General features: G+C 36.0%; 1 protein-coding gene across 1 annotated transcript in view; it reads left to right on the top strand.

The window, feature by feature from the left end:
- The window catches only part of Myo3a (myosin IIIA), a 240,776-nt gene that overhangs the window by 157,930 nt on the left and 60,028 nt on the right, over nucleotides 1–22,818 (top strand). Inside the window, exons 19-23 of the mRNA XM_047521156.1 lie at nucleotides 3,405–3,615; nucleotides 6,692–6,839; nucleotides 17,021–17,174; nucleotides 20,410–20,498; nucleotides 22,225–22,354. Coding sequence (XP_047377112.1) covers nucleotides 3,405–3,615; nucleotides 6,692–6,839; nucleotides 17,021–17,174; nucleotides 20,410–20,498; nucleotides 22,225–22,354 — 732 coding nt within the window. The remainder of the gene's footprint in view (nucleotides 1–3,404; nucleotides 3,616–6,691; nucleotides 6,840–17,020; nucleotides 17,175–20,409; nucleotides 20,499–22,224; nucleotides 22,355–22,818) is intronic.

Raw genomic sequence — 22,818 nt, 5'->3', positions numbered from 1 at the left:
AGCTTAAAGATAATTGTCTCCAAATGAAAGCCACATTCCCAAATGGTGTCACAAATGCACTGTTTCAATCAACCAGTGGCTGGTTCTGTCTGTACTACTCTCCTATAAATGTCTATCAAATTTGACTACTTCTCTTGATCTTCACCATTCTCATCAAGACAACATCCAAGCTTCGACTGTCACCTCTTACCTGAACTAAGTGGCCTTCCAATTGTTTGCTCTATGTCAAGAACTGATCTTCTCCAGGTCATTTGCCACAGTTCATTAAAACTCCACCTAACCAATGTGTCAGTGGGTTCTCCATCTCCCTCTTCTCCTCCTTCCGCCTACCTCTTTCCCCTGTCTTCCTTTCCTTCTCCACCTCTCTCTTCCCCTCCCCTTTCCTCTCTTTCTCTTCCTTTTTCTCCCTCCCTCTCTTTCTCTTCCTTTTTCTCCCTCTCTCTTCCCATTTAAACTGCTTGATTAACCTCCCATTTCTTCTGGATAAAGATGATTGAGATTGGAACTTTGTTTTCAAAATATTGTACTTAGCAATGTGTCCCCAAGTGAGATGCCTAGCCAGTAGCAGACACTAGATAAATATGTCAGCCGAATGGGCAATATGGAAATAGAAGTAGACAGACAGATTGGTGGGAGACTGTGTTCAGAAAAAGATCCTACTAAAATTACCAAAACTGGCATTACAAATCAGTAGGAAATCAGTAGGGACAACCAACTGACCACCATTTGGGAGAGGAAGTATTTGAATCCTTCTCAAACATCACATACCAAAATGAATTCTAAATGTACATAAATTTAAACACAAAAATCATCAGCCTACCAGATGAAATGCATTCATATAATCCTGATGTGAGAAAGCTCATGAAGAAGTATATGTTCAGATAACCAAAAGCAGAAATGATTTTCTTAAAAAATGTATTTGACTCCCTAAAAATCGAAACTATTTTATAGTAAATAAAGCAAAAAAGGAAATTGTCATGCTTATGAAAATGAGAGAAAATATTTGCAACAAATAAACCAAAACATTACTTTCTTTAAGTTATAAAGAACTCTTATAACTTGGGAAGAGCTGAACATGTCAATGCAAGAAGGCAGTTTACAAAATAATAACCACAAATAATGAAGAAAAATGAAGAAAAAGTGTTCAGCTTCACTAGGAATCAATTAAAACCAAATATTAAGAAGTTGATCTTTTTTCCTCTCAAATTGGCTGTTTTTAAAATTGATAATCCATGGTATCCAAGAAATTGTGTTGAAATTCTTGGTCTTTCATTTGAGTGATGAGTGTAATTGATCCAGTTTTTGAAAAACACTTAAGTAATATATATTTCAGAAAGCTTAGAGATGTTCAGATAGTTTGAATAAATTGCAATTGTTCATGCCCAGAATATTTATCCCAGTATTTTTATCATTATGAACATATAAAAAAACCTAAACATCCAACAACTTAAAAATAATTTATATATTATAATACATGTCAGAATGTTATACAGCACATTAAAATCATATTTTAACAATATTCATCAAAATTAGCAATGTTTAAGATGTTTTATCAAGATGAGGTGTACAGAATAATGGCCGTAAACATGTCACAAAGGAAAGAAATGAATGTTAACTTTGATGGTAAAATTTCTTCAGTGATCCTATATTACTTCTACAATGTAAAAAAAAAAAATATTTCATTTAAGATAGAGTTTCATAATCTTAGCCACATAAACCAGTAACATCAAGGTTACTAAAGTAAATTCAAAATGTTCAAAATATTTTAAAAAGAAAACAACTGACTTGAAAACTTATCCTGTCATGTAGTAATTTTGGTTAAAATTATATTCATTCACTGGGTTTTAAGCATTACTAATTTTAAATAATATTTATTTATCATTAAGTGTTTTTAAAAATGTTAGTTAAGGCAACAAGTTTTTTGTTTTGTTTTTGTTTCATTGCTGGTGCTGGGGATTGAACCCAGGACCTTGTGCACACTTGGCAAGCACTCTACCACTGAGCCATATCCCCAGTCCAGGCATCGAGTTTTAACAAAATTTACTAATTTTGAAATATGAAGCTAAGAAGAATCCTAGTAAGAGATACTTGATTGTCAACATTTAAGTGTATGCTCTTTCAGTTGTAAACTGCAGAAAGTAGTTCTTACCTGCTTATTTGGGTATACCATCCCCCAAGTCTAAGTAACCTTTCAATTAATTTCTACATTTCAAAAATAAGTATATAATAATAGTATCAAATATATGAAAAAGTGTTCAACATCTGTAGTAATTAGAGAAATGCAAATTAAAACCACCCTAAGATTTCATCCCACTCCAATTAGAATGGCTGTTATAAAGAATACAAGCAATAATAGATGCTGGCGTGGATGTGGGGAAAAAGGCACACTTGTACATTGCTGGTGGAGTTGCAAATTGGTGCAGCCATTCTGGAAAGCAGTGTGGAGACTCCTCAGAAACTTGGAAAGGACCCACCTTTTGACCCAGTTATCCTCCTTGGTTTATACCCAAAGGACTTAAAATCAGCATACTACAGTAACACAGCCACATCAATGTTTATAGCAGCTCAATTCACAATAGTTAGATTGTGGAACCAACCTAGATGTCCTTCAACAGATGAATGGATGAAGAAATTGTGGTATACATATACAATGGAATATTATTTAGCCTTAAAGAAGAATAAAATTGTGGCATTTGCAGGTAAATGAATGGAACTGGAGAATTTCATGCTAAGTGAAATAAACCAATCCCAAAAAACTGAAGTCAGAATGTTTTCTCTGATAAGTGAATGATAATACATAATGGGGGCAGTAAGAGAAGAATGGAGGAACTTTGGATTGTGTAGAGGGAAATGAGAATGAGGAGGGAGAGGGGGAAGGAAAGATAGTGGAGTGAGACAGACATCATTACCCTATGTAGATGTACGATTACAGGAATGGTATGAATCTACATCATGCACAACCATAGAAACAATATGATGTATCCCATTTGTGTACAATGAATCAAAATGCAGTCTGTAAAAATAAAAATAAATAAAACTTTAAAAAATACAAAAAAGAAATTACACCAAATCTACTTATTGTGCTTTGAGATTAGTTAGCAGAATTGATGAAGTTAGGTTTGACCACACATCAGTAACCACTTCCTAGTGCAGCCACTTCACTCTGTCAGCCTGTTGGGTTTAGGGTATGTCAGAGTGTACGGCAGCCACAGTCGGACCAGTGGAGACAAAGAGAGAAACATGATCCTGAAGAGACACAGGACTAGCGTTGAAGAGTAATTTAGTTGTATGCTATAAACTATCCACATATTTATTTCATATCATCTGAAGAAGATGAATTAAGACATTTTCATTTTTTGGAAGTGATCTCATTGACGTGATTTCTACATCTATTTATCTTACAGCTGCCTCTTTGCTTTGCATTCAGGCAGATGAGCTACAAGAAGCTCTAACCTCCCACTGTGTGATCACAAGAGGAGAAACAATTATCCGACCCAACACTGTAGAAAAAGCTTCTGATGTCAGAGATGCCCTGGCTAAAACTTTATATGGACGTCTCTTTAGTTGGATAGTCAATCGCATTAACAGTTTGTTGAAGCGTGACCCGTTGCCAAGGTAAAAATTTCTGTGCAAACTTTTTCCCCCCAAATGTCATCAGGTGATGCATCTATTTTGTAATTTTCAGATGTGCGTAAGTCCCTTTGAAGAGGTTTCTAATTGATATAATTTAATTATCAAAGTTTTATTTCAAGATATGCTTCATTGCCTAATAGTACCTCCTTATTTTGCCATGACTGTAAAAGTTTTTAGCTGCTGCAACATAAAAATTATAGCAACATGAATGATCACCAGCAGAATGTTATCTCCAGAAATGCAACATTACTATCAGTCAATGTTTTCCTTTAATCAGAAGGTATACCATGAAGAATATACCATGTTATACTTACATAAAATGCCAGTTCAGCAGTTCTCTGTTTTTGAGATTTAAATTAAATCTTAAAGGTAAAGGAAAACTTTTTTCATTTTAATTCTCACTATAACCCTGCAAGAGTAGGTATTATGACCTCCTATGAAATTTGCTTCAGAAATGCACTAGAGAATGGCAGAGTGAGAATACGGTATCACTAATGATCTCTGACCCTAGGTTTACAACCTTCCTAGTACATCATCTTAAAAATAAAGATAATCTGTGGCGTATACCTGTAATCCCAGCTACCTGGAGACTGAGGCAGGGCATCTCAAGCTTGAAGCCAACCCTGGCAACTCAGCAAGACCCTGTCTCAAAATAAAATACAAATTAAAGGTAATTGTAGCCACCATTGAGTGGATCATACATAGATGGAAGTCCCTCGCGTCTACATCTAAAGCTCTGTTCTGGCATAAATTACACAAATTTTGGAAATTTTGTGTGCTTTTAGAAAAGCCCAATGAATGCCTGCTTCAAGGCAACTTCATTCACTGCTACTAGTTAAGCTTAAAAGATCATTTTATACACTTTGCAAATATGCACTTTATTATTTTTTCCACTAAAATATACCCCATAGTGTAGTATCCAAATTCTCTAAAAGATAATCTATTATTCCCTCCATGTTTTTAATCCCTTAAAATTACTTCTGTTAACAGCCTACTGAATTCTACCTCACCACAGTTGAGTTCACAAAGCACAACCCAACTTGTCCCTGAGTTAATGATCACATTGGTTTGTAGGTTCATATGTAACCATTTCTATGATGTTAGGCATTCACATAGAAGTGTGAAAGTTCAGGAATTTTTTTCAATGTATATATAGTCTACATAACGTAACTGAAATATTTAGAGACTTAACTTCACCTTGTTAGTTACCCTCTATCTGCATTTTTAGTACTAGATGGTACCCAGCAGGGTGATCTGCCAAAAATCCTAGCATAGCCATCTGCTAACTGGTAACTTTCTTCTCCATACTCTATTGAAAACTATCCAAGGTTTAGACTTTTTAATAGAAAGTTTAAAAAACTAAAGTAAATCTAATTGAAATTGTGTAGTTCAGTTCTGTCAAGATTTACACTGAAATTTTGGAGAACCCATGCTCTATGCAAGGTTTTGCCATTAATTTGGGTGACTCTGGGCACATAACTGCATTTTTCTGGGTCTCTTCCTCATTTGCTATTATATAAGGGCACTGAATGACTAGACTGTTGTGTTTTGTAGTACTGGCGATTAAACCCAGGGTACTCTACAACACTGTGCTATGACCCCAGCCATTTTAACATTTTGTTGTTGTTGTTGTTGTTTGAGACAGAGTCTCACTAAATTGCCCAAATTGACCTTGAACTTGTGATCTTCCTTGCCTCGGCCTCCTAAGTAGTTGGAATTGCGGGTATGTACCACTGCTCCACCCCCAGCTAAGTTTTAATAGTTGGTGGGCCTCTTGGAGCCTTTTAAGAATCTCCTGAAAAGTGTCTCTGTTCTTCATTTCAAAATAAAAGATGTATTCATTTGTACATACCCACCAAAACATTTCACACAGTTGTGATTACATACCCCTTGAAGTCCAGTAGTAGATTCTGTTTTAAGAATCCCTCAACTAGATTAACTCTAAAGTCCAGCTTGGCTTTAACACGTTACAATGCAGTGAACTAAATACTTACCTCAGTGGTACCCTATCTGGCAAAAAGATTATAAAATAATAATGTTTTACTAATCCAACATAAATATTAATGATGTGTATCTTACATTGACATATAATCACATAGAACAATACTTACTGTTCAAAACAGAAATTTTCAGAAATACGTGGCTATCCTTCTCTCCAACCCGTCACACCTTTAAAGTACTCCTCACTCAGTGCAGTCTCTCGCCAAATGTAGAAGTGCTCTCTAGTTACTAGCTGTCATTTCCACGTCACGTCCTCACAGCACTGAGCGTGACTTATGCTACATAAATGGTGAACAGGAAGAGGAGCTTTTGTATTTCCTTTTTAAATGCACGTGGAAATAACTGTCAATGCATATATTTCTTGGTAGAGGAGCAAATTTTCTGACCAAGAAACTCACCTCTAGTAAACTGAAGCAGACACAAGGTATAGCAGAAAGAAAATGCATTTGAAATACTTAACTGTGAAATAGTATTTTAAAGCACTATAAGATGAATTCCTGTATTTTTTTTTAAATTTTTCTCCAGGTTACCATTTGTCCTGTATTAAAAAAATTATAAGCAAATAATGCAAAATTAGATAGCAGTTCTTCAACATAACTAAGATCATTTTAGTAAGATTTTAAAAATTGTTCTCCTAAAATGAAAAACTAAATATAGTCCTTAGCAGAAGTTTTGCTTTTCTGATATAGTTCGATAGAATATGTTTGTTGTGTTCTGAGTGCCTGCCAGGTTGTCCCTATGACTTCTGATTCACTTAGGACTGTGACTTTGTACTTACAACCCATAGATAAAACAATTTTTTTCTTTTGTTCATATAAGAGTATAGGAGTAGTTTCAGAAGTGCAAGGAAAATATTGTTCTATCTATATATTAAAATTAATGTTGCCTTCATTATCTTTATGTTCTATGGAGAGAAACTCTTCCAGTTAAGAAACTTTAAGTATATGTTCTGAAGGTAGTTTCTTAGCTCAATCACAAATGAAAACTCTACTCTGCTTTGCATTACCTTCTGAGGAAATAAGTAATAAGTCAAAATAACACCACTTTAATTTTTCAGTGGGAATGGTGACGAACTGAGCATTGGTATTCTTGATATATTTGGCTTTGAAAATTTCAGAAAAAATTCCTTCGAGCAGCTGTGCATTAACATTGCAAATGAACAAATTCAGTATTATTTTAATCAGCATGTGTTCGCATGGGAACAGGTAAGTTCAGGTACTTACACTAAAGATTCATGCATGTGTGTTATATGCATAATTGTATGGATGAAGCAGGGCCTAAACCACAGATTTAAAATCTGTCCTTAAAAAGACAAAGGAGGGCTGGGGCTGTAGCTCAGTGGTAGAGCGCTTGACCTCCCCTAATGAGGCACTGGGTTCAATCCTCAGCACCACATAAACATAAACACATAAATAGATATTGTGTCCATTTACAACTAAAAAAATTTTTTTAAAGACAAAGGAGAGATTTTCTTTTCTCCATTCCCATAGTAAAAACAACAAAAACTAGTATGAATTCAATGTGATTTCTTATGTAATGTTAAAAGTCCTGACTAAAAGTCATAACTCTTCATAACTTAGGAAGTTTGGCCCTTGCAAACAAAGAAATTTCCTTTGAAAATTTAAGTAAACAGGTGTGTCCAACCCTTTCTATTTCTGTAGAATGCATAGTTGAAATTCTGTCTGAAATTTCAATATCCATCTAAAATGCATTAAACTTCAGAATTTCCGTAGCTAGGCAACAGCACACAAGATAATGGATTTAATGCAAATGCCATGAAACGGTAATTTTGTCAGGGTACAATGTGTAATTTATGATTCAGCTTCAAAAATATTCTTTCTTAGAGAAAAAGCAGTGACTTATTTATATTGCATTTGGCAAAACTGTCCTATTAAGATTTTTAAATTATTTTATTAAGTCAAAAAGCATCATATTTAATATTCTTCAGTATGTCATTGAACTCAGTCCAATTTCATTATTTTGTTTTATGTTTATTGATCAGAATAAACATATTCTGATTTTTTGATTTAAGTTCAAGATAAATTAGAGGTACATGAGTCATTTTTATTTAAAATACTTAGACTTATTGAGAATTTATTTGGAAGGTATATTTTGAAAACAATTCTTTTTAAATTTTGTTTTGTTTTATTCGCGGGGTGCTGGAGTTTGAATGAAGAGCCTCTTGATTGCTCCATGCACTCTACCACTGAGCCCCAAATCCTGGCATATCTAAATCCAAATATGGAGCATAAATGTAAGACGAAGATTTTATCTGTGTCTTTCAGCTCGCTCTCTCTCATCTACACCGGGATCTGGTTGCACCAAATATTCATTTCCTCGTTCTTCCTATGCCACTTCTTGTCTCCTCTGCCCCTCCCCATAGCAGAGGTACATGATGAAACCTCCTTAAAAGCAGAAAAAAAAACAAACAAAAAAAAAAAAAAACGATTCAAATGCTTCTCCACTCTGCTTATCTGTGTAGGCCTGGTCTCCCTTCCTCCATAGCTAAGTTCCTTGACATTACACTGCACTGACTTCTTCCCCAGTGTTCTTCTGGGAACACTTTAGTATGCAGCATCTGGCTCTAACCACACCACTGGAATGGCCCCCGTCTCATCAGTCCTTAGTACATTTTTGCCTCTTCTAGTAGGGCATAAATTCCTTTAGGTCTGATATCATGTCCGAGATTAGTTCTTTTTGTATTTTCTTTGTTTGCACTTGCTGACATTTAGCAAGTTCTCAATAAATATTAATTAATATCTTGCTTTCATGTCTCACGAAACTCACAGAACCCATTCAAATAGGAGAATGAAACAAGTAAATGTCTTTTGGTTTTCTCTTTTTAATATGGATCTATTAAGATTAACTACTTTTTGGAACCAGAGGCATCCTCGTGTATATCCCATTTAATTAATTAATGATTTGCATTATACCTGTGATGTTATACCTTTCGTGTTCTTCTTTCTTGGGGATTTGGGTCAGAATTAGGTTTTATTGGAACTAGTTCTATAACCAATATACAGATATTTCAATAATCATTGCTATTTACATTTTATAGAATGTTACAGTTTACAAATGACTTGGACCCGTAGCCTTGAGTTTCATTCATGATTCTAATGCACTCCATTTGTCTTTTGGCTTGTTACAGGAACCATTCTATAAGGCCCTTTAAAATATCCTTGGAATAAATAAATTAAAGGAAGACCAGTAGAGTAGAGGAAGGGTGGTAAGGAGAGAGAGGAGAGGAGGAAAAGAGGAAGCACTGGGGACTGAAACAGAGCAAATTATATTCTATGCATGTACGATTATCTCAAAATGAACCCCACTGTTATGTATAGCTACAATGCACTGATCAAAAACGTTTTTTAAAACATTCTTGAGAAGGCTTCAAAACAAAACAACTCAAAATTTCCCCCAAACAAAAGTAAAATTTCAAATAGAATCCAGAATTGCACAAAGCACCTTGAAGAACTAAAGCCATTCCCGGTTCTTCTCAGTGCCTTTCTAGGATGACATCCTAGGAATCCCTGCTTTATAATGATGGGCCAGACACTGGTGCCTGAGTAAGATCCAGGTTGATGAATGTCTGCTCTGATGGATGCAGTGACCCTGCCTTAGTCAACGATTCTCTGTTCTTTGAACATGTGGGTGCACTTTTTTTTTCTTTCATTCTGCCAACTTCCCTCTGAAGATCAAAATGTAAATAAAAACTGCTAATTCTCACTGTATGTAGTTATCACAGTTAAAGAGAGTGCTTATAGTAATTTCTATAAATGAGAAATAAATATTGCAACAATGTATTAGTTTGAGTCATGATCACACTTTTCTTGGTCAAATGGAGTCACAGGTTTGAATTGAGAGCGCCTAAGTTTAACAAAGCCATTACTGCACATCAGTGGGATGTTGTGTTCTCTATTTCATGTGACAGACTGGCTAAATACCTGGCCCGACACAGGCCTGGACAGCACCTATGCAGGCGAAACACTGCAGTCCTGTTGTTTTGCCACACTGGACCATCTGCTGAAAATTTCCCTTGTTTCTCCCAGTTTTAACTTAGCTGTGATATACACTGGGACACTCCAGCAAAGTTCATAACCAAGGTATTTTTAATGTTATTTTCCCAATGCCATCTGTTATAAAAAACTAATCAGAAGACTGTAGTAAAACATTTTTAGTGAAAGAATTGATGTTGGTGACCTAATCTCTAACTTGCCAAGTAGAGAGTTTTATATTTCTCAGAATGGTTGCCTCCAACTAACCATTAGTGTAACTTTCCAAAATATTTTCCTAATCATTTTCTAAGCCTGGAAATCCCTGCGACAAGTCCATTCACCAGCAGCTGTGCCTTTTTTCTCTTTACAGTCTTCTTTTCTGTGGGCATAGTGCCTCAGAATCTCTTAACAACCAACCTACAGCATCCAGAACTTGTATATCTTTCTCATTATCTAGAAGAGAAATGATCTTTATTATTTACATTATCCCTGTAGAGTGTATAATATATAGGCCCTGAAAATTTCCTGGTGCATGATATTTCACAGCATTTGAAGTTTCCATACACTCTCAGTCCTGGAAGAATTATGTATATTGATTTTAAAAATATTTAAATCACCTTGTATCTGAAAACAATAGTATGAAAAATTAAATGATAATCTTGATACCCACCCCTGCAAATGAAAGATGAGGAGAATATTTGTATTCTTTTTAAAATCTGAGACTCAATCAAACTTTTCTGAATGAACTACACCTGAAAAGTATATCATATTCTCTCAATTGTATTAACTCCCCTAAAGTGGTACTCATATTTTAGCTTTCCATGCAACATTTGTCTGGCATTACTGTGGACTTCCACGTGAGCTCAAAGGGCAGCAAGTTATCCCATTTCCAACAGGGAGACTTTTTTTTTTTTTCCAACAGTCTCTTCACTCTGCATTTCCACTGTAAAAAGATAGCCAAGGTCTGGGTTGTGTTTTGTTCTAGTTTGTGTGTTTTCTGACTGTCTTCATGTGAAAGAGAGCTTAACTATAATAAAGTATAATAGAAAGTTTGAAGTTATGTGGAGTTACATATCCCATATTAAAATCCCATGTTAGAGATGTACATCCTTTTTCAAAGGCATTCTTGTGCTGGGGCTGTAGCATGGATTTTATCCTTTGTTTTAGCTTTGCACCATTGTTTGGTTTTTGCTGTTGTTCTTGTTTGTTTGTTTGGTGGTGCTGGGGATTGAACCCAGGGCCTTGTGCATGCAAGGCACTCTACCAACTGAGCTATATCCCCAGCCCAACTTTGCACCATTGTAAAATAGAAGAAATGAGCAAAAGAAATGAACTATGTTCCCTAATAATTTTTATTTAAAAATAAGTGGAGCACATGCCAACCACAGGTTGGTCAATCTTGGTCAAGAATTCAAACTGGAAAAATGCCAGTTGTCCTTTAGTGCCGTTGGGCACTCAGAACCCGTATGGGGGTACAAAACATTGTTCTAGAACCCTGTAGATTCACTGTACTTCCTTACATGCCCATTTTTACTTTGGATAAGTTTCCTTCGTACATTGAAGCAGCACATTTGACTAGTTATTAACTGGACTAACATTTATTTTTAAAAGTGAGCTATTACTGTTTGTTTCTGTACAAAGATGTGTTTTTACATATATCAGTTATATAGGCACCCGTGTGGGTTTGGAACTGAAAGTCAGAAGTAATTTTATAAGCAGGAAACTATTTACAGCACATATTGGAAACAATAACTGCAATTATGACTGTGGTTGCTCCTGCGGAAAGTGATGTGCATGGCTTTCATCTCCAGCTGTTCACGTCCTGAGGTTTAAAGCTCTTGAGGTTTTGGACATGGACTCATAACACATAATTTGAGGCACTTACAAAGAATAAAAATTCATCCAATAATAATACCTAGATTTTCAACTTTTTTAACACTACAACATAAACAGAATCAGTCAGCTGATAAAAACTGCACAATTTAAAACCAACCTCTTATAAATGTCTTCAAATTGTTTTGCTTTAAAGTGTGGATTTTTTATTTCCTGTCTTAATTTCTTCCCTATTAAGCCATCTGCGTGAGATGTTGGTAACGTTTGTCTTATTTCAGCTCTCCAAATCATAGAGACCATTTTATAGGCGTTTTCTTTAAACATTATGACGGTCATACATTTAGAAACCCTTGGTACAGTAAATCTCCCTTTTTAAATGCTGGGGCGAAGTCTGGGCTGTGGTTTGGAATCACAGCCACATATTCCTTATGTGCTCACTCAATGAATATGAAAGCTGATATCCTAATAGTTAGTTATATCCGGACACCCCTGCAGCAGCCACTGCCTTCCGCAGGCTCCATGTCCCACATTTCTTAGCAGCCACACTGAGTAGGAGTCTTTCTTTTTCAATGACGAAGCTGGGCCAAATCCTCAATGTGATGTGGAGATTTGTTACTTGTTTTGATCATTTATTCAGATTTTAAGCATTTTAAAATTTTTTGATAAAAATTGTTCTCATGAAATATACCATTGGGAACAGAGATCCATATAGTTACTCTCATTTTCTGCTGTGACCCTATAGCACACTGTTGACAGACTGAAATTTTTGCTAAAGATTTAAATAGAACCATAAAAAAGAAATGATTGAAGGTAAAAGAGATTCTGGCTTATAGAAAACTACATTTCTGAATTCCTAATCCAAATGTCTCCTTATGGTAAGCCGATACCCATCAACAAACCATAGATTTGTAAAATCTTTTATGAATTTTAAGGCATTTCCAAGGATGTCATACATAAAAATTGGGATTTTTATCTCAACATGTGTAGCACACATCTTTCTCTGAGTAAGAAGGTTGTTCTGGAGAACACAGTTCTGAAACTCCTTCCTCCAAAGTTCAACAAAATGTGCATAAAATAAAACATGGACAATTTCCTAGGAATTACCCAAAATGTTTCTTATTAGGTTATTTGTCAAATTCTAAGTTAATGACCATTGTCATCTCAAGTTAATGATGAACAACTTTCCCTATGACTCACCATTAACGTTAACATAATCATCAGTATCAGCTTTGATACAGGAAGAAAGAGATTTTAAATAAGGAATATTATTTTACATCAAGAGTTTGGATTTTTCGAACACATGGATTATTACCACTTTGATTTCTTCATTTTTATTTTCAAAGGCTTAGTTCTTTCATTCAGGTGTCAGTATTAAAAATAATGTGCATATGTATATACACATATATTTATATATACACACATTTACATATTTGCAGAGAGAGAGAGAGAGAGGGAGAAAGTGAAAAACAAATATAATATGTTCATAGTTCGGGAATTTAAATGGATTATCTCTATTTCACAAGTAAAAATTACCCTGTGATTTAGACAAGTTACAAGCTATTGAAACAAAACCAGTAACAGAATCCAGGTCTTCTGAGAGCTCTCCAGGGTTGTTCTCATGAAAAAATGAGCAAAGTAGAAAAGAATCAAGGATCCAATAATAACTGGCAGGCAGTAAGTATAATAATGTGTGCTAAGCATATTTCTTTTTTCCCAAAACTCTCATTTTAGGTAAAATTATAATCAAAGTAATGCAGATACAATAATAGATTATCATTTTGCCTATCTAAAATACCAGATAAGACATTGCTAATGACAACATTTATTGCTGCTGAGGGTGCAACCCTTTGTACTGATTAGAGTACACAGTGCTGCAGGTTTTCAAAAAATCAACCTTCGAATGCATATCAGGATCTATAACATGTCCACACCTTGCAGTCAACTAATCTGTCCTAAGACACAAAATACAGAAAAGCTGGGTGCTCACAGATGAGCCTCAGAGCCCTGCTTAAATAAAGCAGTACTCTAAAATGGCCCCGTGTGGAAAGAACAGAATTGAAAACTACAGGATACCATCTCGTGTCACTCTTCAAAGAATGTTTATAGGTGCATTCTTAGAGCATAATGCTATTTTCCTTTTTTCGAAGGAAGTAAAGTAAAATTAATGTTGAACTAATAGTAGAATTTCTATTTTATTTTAAAAATTTGCATTAAAAAACTAAATGTTAATAAGCATTAACTATAGGAGATGGATTTTATTTGAATTTTAAAGCGTCAGTGATTTCTCTGTGTTTTAAATGTTTAATGTACATGTGTTACATTTACGATTAGAAATAAAAGATTACACACACACACACACACACACACACACACACACACACACACATATATATATGCACACATCATTTGTTGTTTTCACCCAATCTTCCTCTCTCTGGAAAACTGTTTTTCTAAACAACTTTTACAAGAGGAATCCAGAAAACTCAGTGTATTTATTTGCTAGGGATGCCATAACAAAATACCACAGACTTCAAGAAAGTCTGCTTTAACCAACAGAAATTAATTTTCTCACAGTTCTGGAATCTGAAAGTCTGAGACCAAGGTGTTGTCAGAGTTGGTTCCTCCTGCGTCCTCTCTCCAAGGTGGCCACGGCCTCCTTCTCTCTGTGTCCTCAGAGGGCCTTTCAGCTTTATGCTGAAATCTTTGGTGCCTCCTTGGGCCCCAGACCCATTGGATGGGGGCCCCACACTAGTGAGTCCATTCAACTTTACCTCTTGAAACTCTCCATCTCCAAATACAATCACATTGGGACATTGGGCTTTAGCATATGAATTTGGGGATGGGGTGTGTGATACATTCAATGTATAAGACTCACCATTTATTTAACATGCCCAATGTTGAATAGAGAGGTGAGTAACACAGAGTTCCTGCTTCCAGAGAGTATTCATTCTTATGGAAGAGATGGAGAATAATAGACACTTTAAAAAGGCAGAAATACTGTGAAAATTTTAAATGGTAGCATGCTGAAGAGTGGCCAGTTGAGGAAAGACAGGTTGCTAAATTAGTCTGAGAGATGGAGGGAGGGTCTCTCTGACGAGGTGAGACCAAAATGATGACAGCTAACATTTAACTGTACTACCAGCTGCTGAGGAATCTGTGCTTAAATTTGCATGTGGCTGAGGAGGCAGGTAGAATTTTGAAGCCTCTCTCAGAGTGCGGAACGACTCTTCCATGATGCTGTGTGAGTCTGAGAACCCAGTGCAGAAATCTTGAATGTCTCCCGGGGGGACACATTAGTCCTAAGTGCTTAATCTTGTTGTTTAGGCCCTGGCCACAGAGGTGCACCTTCCATGGACTCCATGGCCACAGAGATGCACTTGCTGTGAACCTGCAACTATGGAAGTGTGTCTCCTGTGGAAGCCATAGCAACAGAGATGTACCTGCTATGAGCTCTCTTGTAACCATGTCTTTTCATTGCTCATAATCAAACCTCAGTGCAAAACACAAGAATTTGACTGAGTTATGGAAATGGTTAACCTCCAAGTCTTCTGGCTTCCTTTGCCTCTCTGATATAAATTTGAAATGGTTATTCGCCCACCCATTTTCAAAAGGGAATTCAGGCCATCTGAACAGAGTGGAAATTATATAGACTAAATACTTCAGCATTAATGCAGATAACAACTCTGTTCATCCTCTGCTTTAAGTGTAATTTTAATGTGCAGGACAGAACAATGACTTTTTGAGGAGATATGAGCTTTGCTTTTCTATGTGTGTTAGAAAATAATTAGGCATTTTGCTATCATAACTGCTGTAAAAATATGTAACATTCTTTTAGGCATGATTATTTTACTAGAAGTACTTTTTAAGTCCTGAGTACAGTAATAGTATTTTTTCTTCTCCTTTGGTTGCCTGGAATCCATAATACTAACCAGCATCTGTAAGGGGAGCCCATTGCTTGCCAAGTTACTCCTCTCTTCCCTGTATCACCTGCCATAAATGCATTCCAGGGATTTTGACACTGGCAAATAGAAATGACAAATGCATCAATTTAGACCTTAACCTCGTGTGCTTTCTGTTTAAAACACACAAAAATTCTCTTGAACTTTGCAGATTTAAGCTATTATATGCTGTCAGCATAATGTGTCTAACAGTAAAATAATTCTAGGTCTACAGACTTTTTCCAAGGTTACCTTCAACTGGAAAGGCATGAAACTCCAAGACATTATTTTCATTTTCTTGTACTGAATAAACTAAATGTCTTTCCAGTTCTTTACCTTTGAGGCCATGGGTTCGCCTTTTTATGTATTAGGTTTTGTTTTGTTTAAAATATGTATGCATTGGCCTGAGGGTATAACTCAGCATGTACAAGTCCCTGGGTTTAACCCTCCCAGCACAAAAAATTAAAATAAAAAAAAATACATTTGTGTATGGTACCCTTGAAATAAGATTTCAGCTTCATAATTCTCATATCATAGTGTTTCAAAGTTTCAGCTTATCATTGACTCAATTCCAAAGTTGTCAGAAATAAACTTTCTTTCTCTAGCTTCTTGTAGATGATGAATACATTTCATGAATTTGAAACTATTTTAAAATAATCGCAAAAATAGCCTGTAATTTAAACATGTGCAAGACCTTCTGCCCAAGTCAACAGTGATTCCATACTTAACCGACAGGAATGTTTGTTTTATCCCTGAAAAACAGTGATCCTCCTACTCACAAGTATCACTTTACTATGAAAGGCCAGAGGCCACCTATGTCTCTTCTCTTTCACAGACTTCAGCACTGGGACAGGGGTATGGTGTGAGGGCAGTCCCAGAAACCCAGCTTGTGTTCCACAGCTTTTGTCCCTTTCCTAAATTAGAACCTGGGCACCTGTGCGCTGTCATCACGGCCCTACGGTCATTGTCTGTGGTCCATTGCTTTTATTTCACACTTCTTGCACTTGTCTGTCACTAACATACCATGTATTTTTGCTTTGTGAGATAGGGATCATTACCCCCACTTAATAAGTGAGAGGAGGGAAGCTTATAGAGTAAGAAAATTCGAAAGGATGATTCAAACAAATAAGTGACAGAGTCCAGATGTTAATCAGTGTGTCCTTGGCTCTAAACCCCTTGGTTGATCCCACAACCAACTGATGTCCACCATTTTCAATGTGAATGTCCAAGTCATGACTGAAAAGTTATGGAAATGTTCTTGAGAGATCCAGTAGGGAAAGGAACTCCAACATATACCTTACTCATATTCTGTAAATTTTGGAACATATTCTTACTACTTTTCATTAACAATATATTACATTGAAAATGAGCGATTAGTATAGTTCTAGAATAGAGACTCGAGATCCTTTTGTCACTATCCTGAGGATAATCAGTGCTGATTTTAATGAACTAGCAATTATGTGGAGGGAAAGTTAGAATGATACCCTCAGTTTAAGGGCATTGTCATAAACAGCAACTTACTATAATGTATGTAAAGCAGAATTTTATGTTACTACTGTTGAGCTACATCCTGTTCACACAGTTTTAAGTGAATTTTTCGGTTTGTATCATCACCAATAATAGAATGAATACCTCAACGAAGATGTTGATGCTAGAGTTATTGAGTATGAAGATAACCGGCCCCTCTTAGATATGTTTCTGCAGAAGCCAATGGGTTTACTTTCCTTACTTGATGAAGAAAGTAGATTTCCCAAGGCCACTGACCAGACCCTGATAGGTGAGTTTCAAATCCAGTATGACTGTTTGACTTTATGAATACAGTTGTGTAATCCTGAATGATTTTTTAAATGATTTTAATTTATCTGGGAGAAAATAGCTGTCACAAACTCTGCACAGCTGACTTTAAAGAAGAGAATTTGAATCTAATACCTGGACCAGTGAATGTTTATCATACAGTGATAGATACGGGATTTCTCTTTACTTTATGGTAGAGTCCCCATCACAAAATCTAAGGTTAGAAATGACCTTAGAAATCATCTAACCCAAAATTAGAAATTGGTGGGCAGAGCAGAAAGAGAATTCTAGAATTTGAAAAGATAGCTAGCAGGCAGGAAACAAATTTATCTGTGATGTTCCAGCCATTTATTTAATAGAGACAAATAGTCTCAAGTTCTTAATAACCTCTAAGTTACAGTACATTAATAAATGCTCGTGATAATAATCCTGAGTCATCAAAGGAAGACTTAATGTATTAATTTTTTTCTGTTTAAAAAGGCAGAGACGGGTATAATATACTTAAGATGATCATCCAAAATAGTTAAAATGGAAATGTCACTTAAGTTTAAAAAAGAAAATACTTTAGAGTTTTCTGGTAACTGAAAAAGTTAATTTTTTAAATGTGGAACACCATATTTCCTGATTATAAAAAATATTTATTATGTATAACAAGTACTTGCAAAAAATATTCATATTTTTTTCTTATTTATTTATGGTGATATGCAGAGCCTGTTCCTTACAATTAAGTTCATGATATTGCTTCTTCTTGACCCCCTGATTGGCATATTCTCTCCTCTAATTGGACAATACTAGAGGGAAAGAAAAATAACCCCAATGTTGTGGGAAAATGAATTCATAGCAGTCTTTAGATATCAAAATGTTCCTCTGTCAATATCATCAAGATGGCCATATTAACCAAAAGCAATCTACAAATTCAGTGCAGTCCCCATCAAAATACCAATGAAATTCTTCACCAAAACAGAAAACAACCATTCTAAAATTTGTATGAAAGAATAAAAAATCCAAAATTGCCAAAGCAATCCTGAGCAACAAGAGTGAGATTAGAGGCATCACAACACCTGATCTCAAATTATATGACAGAGCTACAGTCACAAAAACAGCATGGTACTGGCATAAAAACAGACATGAAGACCAGTGGAATAGACTAGAAGACACAGAGACAAATCCACATGAATATAGTCATCTGATCCTTGACAAAGGTGCCAAAAGCATACATTGGAGAAAAAAATACCCTCTTTAACAAATGGGACTGGGGAAACTGGATAGCCATGTGTACAAAAATCACCCTGCACAAAAATCAGTTCAAAGTGGATCAAAAAACCCAGGAATTAGATCAGAAACAGTGCTAGAAGAAAATAAGAAGGCAGTGCTCCAACACATCCATGCAAGCACTGACTTCCTTAAGACTCCTAACGCTCAAGAAATAAAACCAAGAATCAATAAGTACAATAGAATTAAATAAAAAACTTCTGCACGGCAAAGGAAACAATTAAGAGCAGGAAGAGAGAACCTACAGAGTAGGAAAGAATTTTTGCCAGCTACTCTTCCAATAGGGAATTGATAACCAAAATATATAAAGAACTCAATACCAAAAAAAAAAAAAAAAAGAAAAGAAAAACTAATCACCCACTCAATAAATGGGTGAAATATCCAAAGAGACAAAAAAGTGAAATACAGATGGCCAACAAAAATATGAAACAATGTTAATATCCATAGCAATTAGAGAGATACAAATCAAAGCTACATTGAAATTTCATCTCACCCCAGACAGAATACCAATCATCAAGAATACACATAGTGATAATTGCTGATAAGGTGTGGGGGTAACATTGTTCAAGGAACTATAAGTTAGTATAACCAACTTGGAAAGCAGTATGGAGATTCTTCAAAAGACTTGGAATGGAACCACCATATGACCCAAGATTCCCACTACTTGATATTTATCTTAAGGGACTGAAATCAGTATACCATTGTGACACATTCATACCAATGTTTATAGCAACACATTTCACAATAGCCAAGTTAATAGAACAAGCCTAGGTGCCCATCGACAAACAAGTGGGTTAAGAAAATGTGGTCTGTATACTCAATGGAGTTCCACTCTACTCAGCCACAGACGAATGAAATTATGTCCTTTGCTGGTAAATGGATGGAACTAGAGAGAACAACTCACTAAGTAAAATAAGTCAAACTCAGAAAGTTAAGGGTCGAATATTTTGTCTCCTATGCAGAAGCTAGTGAGAGAAAAAGGAATAAAACAGGGAATCTCATGAAAATACAAAGGAGAGCAGTAGAGTAGAAGTGGAGTCGGGGGAAGAAGAGGGAGGAGAAGAACTGGGGAATAAAGTTGAGCAAATTGTTATGTGCATGGATGAATATATCACAATGCACTCCAATTTTAAATATAACACACCAATTAAAACATAAATACATGAATAGAAGGAAGACCAAGAGGATAGAGGAAGGAGATCAGGGGAGAGGAGAGAGGGAAGAGGATAGTACTGGGGATAGCAATGAAGAAAACTATGTTATATGCATTTGTGAGTATGTCAAAATGAGCCTTTTAGGCATAACTACAGTGCACTAAAAAAAATTTTTAAAGTTCCTTCTAGAACTTGGAATGGAAAGTTCTCTGAATGCATTAAAAAGTTATAGAAATTTCAATGCCTTTATGATTCTATTGTGTTTCTTACATAACCTATAGCTCCTCAAATACAAAGGATGGCCAAACCACCAACATTTTAGGTTTGTGACTTGGCACGAAAACTCTTTCTCACAAACCTCTTTGGTCAGTCTCAAGTAGTTTCCTTCCTCTGGACCAGTGGTTCTCAAAATGTAGTCCCCAAACCTGGAACATCAGCAGCACCGGGAGCTTATTAGAAATGTGAATTCTTGGCTCCCTCCCCAGACCCACTGAATCAGAAACTCTGAAGATGGGACCCAGCAGCCTGTATTACAGCAGACCTTCAAGGTGACTCTGATGAGTGCTAAATTTTTAAGAACTGCTCTAAATCATAATGCACTGGTAAAAATTCATTATCACAAGTTTTGCTTTATTACTTATAATTACATTCTAAAGCTGCACATATGAGCTATATAAAATCGTCTGTCTTTGTTCACTGCACATTGTGGTTGAAATAAATGATTCTGACTATCAGCATTCTTCGAGGATTTCCTACATAGTTGATATTGGAGTTCAATTCTTTTTTCTACAGAAAAATTTGAGGGTAACCTGAAATCACAGTACTTCTGGAGACCCAAAAGAATGGAACTTAGTTTTGGAATTCACCATTATGCAGGAAAGGTAAGGACTCTTAAGCATTATGACTGAGTTTATCTTTAGGCTTTTATCAAATAATAAGAATAGACATGAAAATTATGGTCCAAAATATTCATATGTGATTATGATGAAGTGGCTGTTTCTGCCCCTGCCAGGTCCTAATTCTGCTCTCCACGTTCCTATAATCTGTCCTGATCTTTGCCACTTTGCCCACCAGTCAGGATGGAGGTCATGACCACTAAAGGGAAAAAAACAAAAAAAACAAAAAAAACTCCTCTTATGTTATAGTTTTTGTAAAGGAATTTTTTATTAGGAAGCTAAGGGGGAAAAAAAGTTAATATTTTCAGTCTATCTTCCTGCTCATAATATCTGCCATGGGTGATTAGCTGTCAATGGTGACCCTTCCTTTTTATTTTTTATTTTTAAATGGAAGTTGAGGATCTTTTATATAAACTGCCCTTTTCAGACTTTAGATCTTTCTGCCCCCACTATAGCCATTGTCTTTCCTCCCTCTCAGCAAGAAAAGGTGCCAGGCTGGAGACACGTTAGATAGCTGAGATAGTGTAGAGTTGCTTAATGGACTGTTTTGCAGTTGAAGGAAGAGATGTTCATGCATTGATAGAGACGCATTCACACACCAGAGCAAAGCCCAAATGTGTTGTCCTCCACCCAGAGATGCCCACTTCCCTTTGTGGAGAATAATGGGCCATTCCCTCACAATGATGTCATCCATCAAGAAAGAATGTATAAAGTGAGAAATGCATGTTAAAAATTAAATAACAGAACTACTACCTGTCTAGTCTAGCAATTTCTCTATGTTAGTCCACGTTCCACAGGCTTGTGTTGTTAAAAACATTTAACTATCAAAAATCATAACCTCTCTCATGATTTTTAGCATGATTTTCTAAATAAAACCTCTTTTTAAGAATGAACATCCATGAAGACTTGCCTACGACCATTTTTGTCCAGTGTATTTTAACAACTCTATTATTCTATTCAGGCTGCTTACGAGAATACCACGGGCTGGGGAGGCTGAAACAACAGAAATTTATTGTCTTACTGTTCTGGAGACTGCAAGTTCAAGATCAGGGTGCTCCTAGCAGGTTAGCATCTGATGAGGCCTCTCCCGCTGGCCTTCAGACAGATGCCATCTCACTGTGTCCCCACAAGACCTTTTCTCTGTACCCAGGCAGAGAATTTTGATATGAATTATGAAGGGACATAATTCAATTCATAACAACAACCACAATGAATTATCTTTCAGAAATCTTTGAAATACATCCCCCTCTGAAAAGTCTAACGTTATTTAGAAGTGCCAGTAGCACAAACACCCATGGCGTGTTTAGATCCCATTGCTGCAAAGATAAAAAAATCTACCATGGCCCCGGTTCAATACGGGTGGGTCAATTATCACAGAAATAAGAATGCCTGCTAGACTCAGTGTGTTTCCTTTATGCTGCTCTTGCCTCCAAACAGAGAAAAGAAACATACCAAATTCCCAGTATAATGGGAACAACCAAACCTCTTTGGTCATTTCAACGCACGTAAAATCAGTGAGCCCAACTTTTTCTCGTAGATACACTGTAAACCTGGTGAGGGTCATTTTCCAACCAAACCATAAGGGATTACTTTTGTCATCTTTGCTCCCCGGCTGCTCGGTACAGAGTAAGCTCCTTAAATATTTACTGATGGTGATGACAACGTGGGTGGCGCTGATTGTGATAATTGCAACAGCATCCTTTATCCACAGGTCCTCTATAGTGCAAGCGGGTTCTTAGCCAAAAATCGAGACACTCTTCCCACTGATATCGTGCTACTTTTGAGGTCATCAGAAAACAGCGTAATTCGACAACTCGTTCATCACCCTCTCACAAAAATGGGTAAGGCAATTTCAACTCACTGAGAGGGGTCCGCAGGGACACACCAAGTAGTTTCTGTCTCTGTGACTTTTGAAACTTTAATCCTCAATTTTGCATGTTACCATATTTCACCTCATAATTATCACAAATTTTATGCCTTTTTCTTTTGCAAAAAGTGGGGTGTAACCATTATATGAAGCTTTTTGTTAAAATTATGCTGATATTAAACATTTAATACTGAACTGTCTTGGGTGCAAGATTAGAATGCATGGAAAACTTGTGAATCATACGTGAATGATGGCGGCGGCAATGATTCTGTAGTAAGATGCAGTAGTTTGTTTTCACCTCACTAAATATCATCTGTTAAAATCTTCTGCCCCAGATCCTCTGAGGAAAACATAAATATGAATCTAAAAAAGCTAGGTTTTGAGTAAAGAAAAGTTTGAGGCACTCATCAGAAAATATAGTGGTGTTCTCTCTGCTCA

The sequence above is a fragment of the Sciurus carolinensis genome, chromosome 12 (assembly GCF_902686445.1).
Source record: "Sciurus carolinensis chromosome 12, mSciCar1.2, whole genome shotgun sequence".
NCBI classification, from domain to species: Eukaryota; Metazoa; Chordata; class Mammalia; order Rodentia; family Sciuridae; genus Sciurus; species Sciurus carolinensis.
Note: the sequence above shows the minus strand (reverse complement) of the source record. Positions and strands in the feature narration are given on the sequence as shown.